Source organism: Poromitra crassiceps (assembly GCF_964638095.1).
Source record: "Poromitra crassiceps genome assembly, chromosome: 2".
Classification (NCBI taxonomy): Eukaryota; Metazoa; Chordata; class Actinopteri; order Beryciformes; family Melamphaidae; genus Poromitra; species Poromitra crassiceps.
The window spans coordinates 30,441,019-30,451,707 of record NC_139624.1 but is presented as its reverse complement, the minus strand read 5'-3'; the positions used below and the strand labels follow the sequence as shown (position 1 = coordinate 30,451,707).

Below are 10,689 nucleotides of genomic sequence, written 5' to 3'. Positions count from 1 at the left end.
GTGTGTGTGTGTGTGTGTGTGTGTGTGTGTGTGTGTGTGTGTGCGGGCAGCTCCGTGCAGGTGGGACAAGTGTTTTCCAATAAACTGCAAATAAAAAAAAATGACACGTCGACAACTGCTGGGATCGATACACGACAAAGCGATTTCCGATATACCACCCGTAGCATAATTTTGATGTCAAAACGATCCCACATGACACGGTCACCCACTGCGCACCATTCTAAAATGCAAGACCGATATGTGTGGTGAAAATGTGCGCTGGGACTTACCGCAGTAGAGAACCAGCAGCGCTGTCAGAAGCACCACTGCCCAGAAAGTTGACGACATCCTCGGCCAACCACTGGCATCTCTGCGTCTTGCCAACCTTGATACCGAAGCCATTGAACAGAGTACCTCCTTTTTGAAGAGACAAAAAAGAAGAAAAAAAGGACAATAATCTCACAATCCAACTCGCCCTCTCACAATGCTCCTTTCTCCGCGTTTAATCCCCAAAAAAGACATGATATATCGAGCAACTGATGGAAAAATAACGCTCACACACAATTCGCTCCAGGTGGTCGGATTTTCGGTTGCGCAAAAGAAAAGGTCACATCTTCCATGGGATTTCCAGTTGGGAAATAATAACGCAGGGTTTTTATATTCGTTCAGACATACAAGTTGATAAATGTCCCTTTAGTTGTTCCAAAAGAGTGTTTTAGTCTGTCTGTTTCCGTCGTATATTTCAACACAGGGGCGCGTGGATGGACTGGTGCCTGAAGATTGCGATGAGTTGATGCTCAAAGTGTTCAATCATTCTTACCGCAGCGTCGTAAAACCTCCTTTCACCTGTGGTAGGTTTCCTCGTTTCTCTCCAACCTCACCAGCCGCGTCGGTATAGCCCCGAGATAGGCTTGAAAAATATACGAGGTCATATAAAATCCGCTGAATGAATGACTGCATGAACGAATGGGGGCTGGTCATAAAACAAAGTCCTTTAAGATCACGGATTGAGCAGAAAGTAAGAAGATCATCACGGCGTGCTGAATGAAACGGAGGAGAGAGAAGAGAAGGGAAGGGGAGAGACAGAGAGAGTGTGGGAGGAAAAAGGCAGAGGAAAAGTGCGCACTGTGCGTCTCCAAGTGATTGTAGCCAAAGTGAAACATTCAATCAATCGATATTACGTCAGGAATAAGCCACTTGAGGTCGTGGTTTACAGAGATTTCAGAACAGCTAAGAAGCGTTGTTAGACACAACAACATTAAAGTGTAGCCTATTTCATAAAACCCGCTTGCATTAAAACGATTGTAAATCACTGCCTCCAGTGGGGTTTTGCTTTTATAAAACGCGTGCTTAATAAACCTTTATTTTAAAATCAAGATCGTTAAATTGTATGTTCCACCATGGCAAAACAGTCATTGAACAGTTGCCAAACAGTGATAAGCATCACAAGTAGCCTACTAGAATGGGCATACTCTTGTAACACGGTTTGCGGGTTAATTTCAAAGCCACAAAGGTGTGATTATCCGTTATTTTACAATAGTGCTGCAGCCAATTAGAACTGAGAACTGGAACTATGAAGACAAATGTATATCCCTTCTGTCTCCTCCTTTAGCCTACTCCACAATTTGACAAACTGAAGTAATTGGTTCCCTTTGCAGCAATCAGTCAATTAAACATTTTTAAAAAGTTGCATTTCCCACGCAGGTATTCATGTGTGAAGTAGGCATTATCTAAGTGAGAAGAAGAAGAAGAAGAAGAAGAAGAAGAAGAAGAAGAAGAAGAATGTGTGTGTGTGTGTGTGTGTGTGTGTGTGTGTGTGTGTGTGTGTGTGTGTGTGTGTGTGTGTGTGTGTGTGTGTGTGTGTGTGTGTGTGTGTGTGGGGGTGTGTGTGTGTGTGTGTGTGTGTGTGTGTGTGTGTGTGTGTGTGTGCGTGGCGTGCATGTATGAGTGAGTGAGTGAGTGAGATTCATTGAGGTGAACACATGCAATAGCCTATTTGAGGCTTTTCTATGCTGATCAATTAGAATTCAGTGACGTTTCCTAATGTGTAGCTGAATTAACATTACGACTGGAGGAGGCAGAACAGCAGTTCCAGTATTTCTTCAATTTAATTTAAATTGGCTTAATTTGCAGTTCGCAAGCAAACTGTGACAAAATACTTTTGCCAATAAAGCAATTACTTTACAATTATTAAAGGCAGTCCTATTTTTGTAGGTCTAATAGCCCTATATATACAAATTTACTGTAGCCTATTAAGGCAGTATTCCTGCTCATGTTTGCCTGGTTGTAGCCTGGCTACACAGTAATGCTACTGTCAGACACACAGAAAGCGATGCAGGACCACGGACAATGCCTCCAGCATACAGCACCACCGAGCCTGAGTTTCAGCACCACGGACAGTGACACTGTGCTTCAGGCCCACAGAAAGAGGCAGTACTGTGTTTCAGCCAAATTAGCCCCGCTTAGCCTTGCGGCACTAGAGCCATTGTAAATCAGACTGTAAAGCAGATTGGGTGTAATACAGTGGTTAATTGTAAATCAGACTGTAAAGTAGATTGGGTGTAATACAGTGGTTAATTGCTGTAGGCTATGTGTTCTACTTCTAATCTGTCCTTCTAATCAATCCAACTCTTGTAAGTGATGTTAAATAATGTAGTAACGTTAAATTACTTTTTTCACATTGCTTTTGCAATTTTGGAAACAGCTTATAAAGGACCATTTTCCAAAATAACAACTGTTCTCCTTCCCCCTGCCCCCACTCCCTGTCCAGTCCCTCTCCAGCAGCTCAAAATCACCCGTCTGCGTTTAAAAGTAGAAGACAGTGAATTAGAGACCAGGTTGCACACAAGTGTTGGCATGTTGGCAAGTGTTGCATCGCAATGTGTCAGTGACTTACACCAGTGCCAGGGCCTGCCTGGCACACACACACACACACACACACACACACACACACACACACACACACACACACACACACACACACACACACACACACACACACACACACACAGGCTCTCAGCTCAACCCTTCCTCTCTTGCTTACTTACTTATGGTTGTCCATCAAATCCGATGACGATGTCTGCTTATGTCCTTTAACGGTGGGTTCTCTGATGGCTGTGACACATACATACTGTACATAGGCCTACATACATACATACATACATAGTACATATAGGCACACACACCCACATGCATGCACGTGCATGTGCGCACGCGCACACACACACACACGCTCTCAATGCAACCCCTCCTCTCTCTCTCTCTCTCTCTCTCTCACACTCTCTCACACACACACACACACACACACACACACACACACACACACACACACACACACACACACACACACACACACACACACACACACACCAGCCTGGATATCATGCATGAGCTGTGGCCTACATGTTTTCCTCTTCCTTCACTTTTACTTAACATATCTAAAAACAGATTGCAGCACACTATGGAAACACTCACTGGAATATTGTTATTTTGGAAGATGTTACCCAGTTAAAGGCATCAAAGTCATATACAAAGAACCTGCCTAGCTCATTTTTTTTGGCTGTGAACCATAATAAAATATCTTATTCTCTCTCAATGTGACTCAGCCGTGGCGCTACATCCACTCAAGACTAACTAAATACATTATGACTGATTCTTCATCTTGGCAGTGGGCACAGGACTCATGTATTCCAGACTAAAAAGGGATTCACCCTTAGAGGAAAGCAGTGACTAATACCTGTAACGAATGCAGCTATATTCTTATTGATGCATTTGAACAGTTTATACTTTCCAAATCTTGTGATCCAGAAATCCACAATCTCACTAGCTGTGCTTCTGCAGCACACAATTGCTCAACTATGCATGTGTGAAGCGGGCGAGCGAGTGAAGTGGGGGAGCAACCTGCGCAAGCACACGAGGCGTGCGAGGCATGCGAGAAATGAACACCAAAAATAAAACAAAACAAAAAAACCATATAAATAATAGGGAGCCTATAACTTAACTCTTTGTTTGATTTATTCCCAAAATGGATGTGAGTTTTTGAATAAAACCCTTTGTTTCAATTGATTTTCCACTTCCCATCTGGAAACCATGCAATTTTCCAAGTAAAATTATTTTTTAAATAATATATGTTGTATTGCTTTTCCTTGTTATCACTGTGTTCATGGGAGTGAAACAAGAGAACTGTGTGAGAGAGGTAGTGGCATGCAACAAAGACCATGATATATGTTCCTTAGCCGACTGAGCCGGGGACAATGCCCCATGGGTATTTAACTGTACAATAGCATGGATTAAAGAACCACAGACTTTGCAGCTCACCTTGAGGCGTTGCCCCCTAGCAATACTTGTAGTGATCTAAAGATTTAGAATAGATTAAGATTTAGATTGCAAATATTTGACTGAGCACAGCCCAGAAGGGTTTAGGGGTATGGGACTGGATGGTGCCTACTTTTCTATGGATGGGGGGAATTTAGTGCTAGACCAGGCAACCTGTTTACAACTCATCCACAGGCGGCATGCTTTAGCTCAGTGCATTATTCATTATAGGGGAAGAAAAATAAACCGGAACAGGTCAAACATAATCAACAATAATCAATGGCTTTTCCAAAGTTTAGCTGAAAAAGAAATGAGAGGTAATCAGGCCGTTGCCATCTGGACATTTTTGTTCTTAGACTTCAGAGTGAGCTGCCTCAGGAGCTCAAGCTGGGTTACATCGCACACCACTCCTTCTTCAAACTGACTTTCATAGACCTGCTTTCATCCAATGATCTTGAATTAATTGCTCTTGGCCTCCCCTTTTATATTCTGCTTTCATGTTCTTGCTTTGCGCTTATGTTTCTGAGTGCCTTACATCACCATTTTTTATTGATTTGATCTTTTCATTTGTACTTACTGCTTTGCTGAGCACTTTGTAACTGTTTTAAAGTTATACACAAATAAAGATTGATGTAATACATCCCATCTTAAAGATTGATCTTCTCCATCCCATCTTATTATATAGCTCCTATACTCAGTATTGCTGCAGGTGATGGTTACATGAAGAGGAGTATCTTTAGGGTTTGTATGTAATTGTGTGAGACAGACAACAAGACAGTGAACATCAACCCCCCATCAACCCCCCATTCATGCTACCTTATGCTCTAATCTGCACTTGTCTCAGGTTCCATGCATGGCTTATTGATAAGCCTCCTGCTGAACCTCTGTTACTGATCATTGGCTGTAATCACCACCACGTATCGATGACTTAGTAAGGATTTCTACGGGTCAGTGTAGCAGTTTAATAAGAAAAAATGCTTAGGGGGGAAGGCTAGCCAGGAAACCGTGTCCTATATAATCAATCACTTGGTATGGAGCAGTGACCTAATAACAGTTTGTTTGCATAGCAGGGAGTCTTAGAAGTACACAGCATGATTGATAATCAATGGCTTGGTGGAGAGCCTAACAAGCAGTGTCCCAGTAATTGATAACTTCTGGGGTGTAAGTGGCAGACAGTGCCCTAGAATTAGATAACGTGCCTGAAATACTAGCAAGCAGACTTTGGGCTTCTTTGCAAGGATTTCTTACATGTGAGCTTACAGGTAATTCGGCATTTTCCCAAGATGTCACCTTAAGAAGCAGATATATTTATTTATACTCCTATATTTTTTTTTATTAATTTATTAATTCTCCTCCTAATTAGAGAGGTGTGTGCACAGGAGGCTGCTTTGTAACTAGAAGGAAGGCCACAGGTTCTCAGGTTCAGCAGCAGCCAATGTGTCATCCCATCTGATATGTGAACCCTTACATGGTCAGTTACTGTAAAACCAGTCTAGATAAGAATATCAGCTAAACACTTAGTTAAAATGTTCAATGGAAGGCACGTTGGTGGCTCCAGCAAGCAGTAACTGAAAGAGTTGAACCTCAATATCTCAAAACCATGTAATGTGATGTAAGTAAACTGCACACAGCAGCACACTCATGGATTACCCACCCAGCTTGGCTTTACAAAAGGAAACCAAATGAGAGTGGGAAAAACATCCAACGCTGGTGAGTCCAGCTTTCTCTCTGTACTGAGCGCTCACTTGCTGCTGTTTAGTTTCAGTCTTAAAGGGGGACTAATCCCCAGAATTCTGGCAAAAACGGCTGCGGCTTGATTTTTTTTAAAGCAGCAGATTGCAGCCACTAGTTTGTTCCAATGCAACACATTTTGACTGTAGGCGCTGTTGTAAAAAAAGCAGAAGAGCCTCCTCTTGTGTTCACTATACTCTTTGTCTGTGTTCACACCGGAAATAGTTACTGGAAACAGCCGCCATGACGGTCTGCTCGCATCGAGAAAAACTTTATTTTAGAGCCACAATATTGTTATAAATATCAACAACTAGCCAACGCTGGCGGGCTTTATGGAAAGAGCGTGACTCGAACTGGTTGCCAGTTATATCAAACTGGTCATTCAGTGGCGTTTTACTGCCATGTAACTAAGGTTAGCCCACAGCTAACAGCTAGCATTAGCCAGAGTAATATAGAAGAGAGAGTGGCACCAACAGAAGTCCAAAATGCATGACTCACATAGTGGGGGAATAGTCAGGAAGGGGGCTCGCACTATGTTTGAATGCATAAAATAAAGCATACAATTTGATTCTTTAAATGTCTGACCCTTTCAAAAGTACATCACAAACGGTCCATTCTGATGCATCCCTGCTTAATCCTAGCTAAAAAAAAAAAAAAAGTCCATTGGAGTGAATGGAGATGTCACAACTCTTCTATTATATGCTCTGGCGTTAGCTAATGATCACATGGGTGGGAAGGGGGTGTTCCTCGTGAAAAAAAGGCCAAAAAAAGGAGGGGTTGGAACCCATAGAGGGCACTCTCACTGCCTGAAAATGATACAGTGTGTAGAATTCAGTTTTTTTCAACAGTTTAGTCTGAAATGTGGAGATTTTGACCAGAATCCTTTGGCAACACTCATCAAAAGCCATAGACATTGGTTTAAAGCTGAAAACATGTGTTTTAGGGTTTAGTTATCCTTTAAGTTTTGATTTGTCACTTATGAGCCCAGTAGCAGCCATTGTGATGGTAAAAGGGAAACCTGACCGGGAGCCTCCCCTTCTCTCAGCGATGCACTGAGCCTCTGAGCGTCGGAGACCTGACCTTTCTCTATATGCCGCCTCCCTTTGATCTGCCCAGACACAAGTTACTTCCTCTTTACTTTCTCTATATGCTGCCTCCCTTTGATCTGCCCAGACACAAGTTACTTCCTCTTTACTTTCTCTATATGCTGCCTCCCTTTGATCTGCCCAGACACAAGTTACTTCCTCTTTACTTTCTCTATATGCTGCCTCCCTTTGATCTGCGCAGACACAAGTTACTTCCTCTTTACTTTCTCTATATGCTGCCTCCCTTTGATCTGCCCAGACACAAGTTACTTCCTCTTTACTTTCTCTATATACTGCCTCCCTTTGATCTGCCCAGAGACAAGTTACTTCCTCTTTACTTTCTCTATATGCTGCCTCCCTTTGATCTGCCCAGACACAAGTTACTTCCTCTTTACTTTCTCTATATACTGCCTCCCTTTGATCTGCCCAGACACAAGTTACTTCCTCTTTACTTTCTCTATATACTGCCTCCCTTTGATCTGCCCAGACACAAGTTACTTCCTCTTTACTTTCTCTATATACTGCCTCCCTTTGATCTTCCCAGACACAAGTTACTTCCTCTTTACTTTCTCTATATGCTGCCTCCCTTTGATCTGCCCAGACACAAGTTACTTCCTCTTTACTTTCTCTATATGCTGCCTCCCTTTGATCTGCCCAGACACAAGTTACTTCCTCTTTACTTTCTCTATAGCTGCCTCCCTTTGATCTGCCCAGACACAAGTTACTTCCTCTTTACTTCCTCTATATGCTGCCTCCCTTTGATCTGCCCAGACACAAGTTACTTCCTCTTTACTTCCTCTATATGCTGCCTCCCTTTGATCTGCCCAGACACAAGTTACTTCCTCTTTACTTTCTCTATATGCTGCCTCCCTTTGATCTGCCCAGACACAAGTTACTTCCTCTTTACTTTCTCTATATGCTGCCTCCCTTTGATCTGCCCAGACACAAGTTACTTCCTCTTTACTTTCTCTATATACTGCCTCCCTTTGATCTGCCCAGACACAAGTTACTTCCTCTTTACTTCCTCTATATGCTGCCTCCCTTTGATCTGCCCAGACACAAGTTACTTCCTTTTTACTTTCTCTATATGCTGCCTCCCTTTGATCTGTCCAGACACAAGTTACTTCCTCTTTACTTTCTCTATAGCTGCCTCCCTTTGATCTGCCCAGACACAAGTTACTTCCTCTTTACTTTCTCTATATGCTGCCTCCCTTTGATCTGTCCAGACACAAGTTACTTCCTCTTTACTTTCTCTATAGCTGCCTCCCTTTGATCTGCCCAGACACAAGTTACTTCCTCTTTACTTTCTCTATATGCTGCCTCCCTTTGATCTGCCCAGACAGAGGTTACTTCCTCTTTACTTCCTCTATATGCTGCCTCCCTTTGATCTGCCCAGACACAAGTTACTTCTTTACTTTCTCTATATGCTGCCTCCCTTTGATCTGCCCAGACACAAGTTACTTCCTCTTTACTTCCTCTATATGCTGCCTCCCTTTGATCTGCCCAGACACAAGTTACTTCCTCTTTACTTCCTCTATATGCTGCCTCCCTTTGATCTGCCCAGACACAAGTTACTTCCTCTTTACTTCCTCTATATGCTGCCTCCCTTTGATCTGCCCAGACACAAGTTACTTCCTCTTTACTTTCTCTATATACTGCCTCCCTTTGATCTGCCCAGACACAAGTTACTTCCTCTTTACTTTCTCTATATGCTGCCTCCCTTTGATCTGCCCAGACACAAGTTACTTCCTCTTTACTTCCTCTATATGCTGCCTCCCTTTGATCTGCCCAGACACAAGTTACTTCCTCTTTACTTTCTCTATATGCTGCCTCCCTTTGATCTGCCCAGACACAAGTTACTTCCTCTTTACTTTCTCTATATGCTGCCTCCCTTTGATCTGCCCAGACACAAGTTACTTCCTCTTTACTTTCTCTATATGCTGCCTCCCTTTGATCTGCCCAGACACAAGTTACTTCCTCTTTACTTTCTCTATATGCTGCCTCCCTTTGATCTGCCCAGACACAAGTTACTTCCTCTTTACTTTCTCTATATGCTGCCTCCCTTTGATCTGCCCAGACACAAGTTACTTCTTTACTTTCTCTATATGCTGCCTCCCTTTGATCTGCCCAGACACAAGTTACTTCCTTTTTACTTTCTCTATATGCTGCCTCCCTTTGATCTGCCCAGACACAAGTTACTTCCTCTTTACTTTCTCTATAGCTGCCTCCCTTTGAGCTGCACAGACACAAGTTACTTCCTCTTTACTTTCTCTATATGCTGCCTCCCTTTGATCTGCCCAGACACAAGTTACTTCCTCTTTACTTTCTCTATATACTGCCTCCCTTTGATCTGCCCAGACACAAGTTACTTCCTCTTTACTTTCTCTATATGCTGCCTCCCTTTGATCTGCCCAGACACAAGTTACTTCCTCTTTACTTTCTCTATATGCTGCCTCCCTTTGAGCTGCACAGACACAAGTTACTTCCTCTTTACTTTCTCTATATGCTGCCTCCCTTTGATCTGCCCAGACACAAGTTACTTCCTCTTTACTTTCTCTATATGCTGCCTCCCTTTGATCTGCCCAGACAGAGGTTACTTCCTCTTTACTTCCTCTATATGCTGCCTCCCTTTGATCTGCCCAGACACAAGTTACTTCTTTACTTTCTCTATATGCTGCCTCCCTTTGATCTGCCCAGACACAAGTTACTTCCTCTTTACTTTCTCTATATGCTGCCTCCCTTTGATCTGCGCAGACACAAGTTACTTCCTCTTTCTCTATATGCTGCCTCCCTTTGATCTGCCCAGACACAAGTTACTTCCTCTTTACTTTCTCTATATACTGCTTCCCTTTGATCTGCCCAGACACAAGTTACTTCCTTTTTACTTTCTCTATATGCTGCCTCCCTTTGATCTGCCCAGACACAAGTTACTTCCTCTTTACTTTCTCTATATGCTGCCTCCCTTTGATCTGCCCAGACACAAGTTACTTCCTCTTTACTTTCTCTATATGCTGCCTCCCTTTGAGCTGCACAGACACAAGTTACTTCCTCTTTACTTTCTCTATATGCTGCCTCCCTTTGATCTGCCCAGACACAAGTTACTTCTTTACTTTCTCTATATGCTGCCTCCCTTTGATCTGCCCAGACACAAGTTACTTCCTTTTTACTTTCTCTATATGCTGCCTCCCTTTGATCTGCCCAGACACAAGTTACTTCCTCTTTACTTTCTCTATAGCTGCCTCCCTTTGAGCTGCACAGACACAAGTTACTTCCTCTTTACTTTCTCTATATGCTCCCTCCCTTTGATCTGCCCAGACACAAGTTACTTCCTCTTTACTTTCTCTATATACTGCCTCCCTTTGATCTGCCCAGACACAAGTTACTTCCTCTTTACTTTCTCTATATGCTGCCTCCCTTTGATCTGCCTAGACACAAGTTACTTCCTCTTTACTTTCTCTATATGCTGCCTCCCTTTGATCTGCGCAGACACAAGTTACTTCCTTTTTACTTTCTCTATATGCTGCCTCCCTTTGATCTGCCCAGACACAAGTTACTTCCTCTTTACTTTCTCTATAGCTGC

At 42.9% G+C, this 10,689-nt stretch overlaps 1 protein-coding gene across 1 annotated transcript in view; it reads right to left on the bottom strand.

The window, feature by feature from the left end:
• Positions 1–265: 265 nt before the first annotated feature.
• exd3 (exonuclease 3'-5' domain containing 3) overlaps positions 266–10,689 on the bottom strand; it is a gene marked incomplete at both ends in the record, with an annotated part of 43,201 nt that continues 32,777 nt past the window's right edge. Inside the window, 1 exon segment of the mRNA XM_083661894.1 lies at positions 266–396. Within this exon segment, the coding sequence (XP_083518020.1) occupies positions 266–396 (131 nt within the window).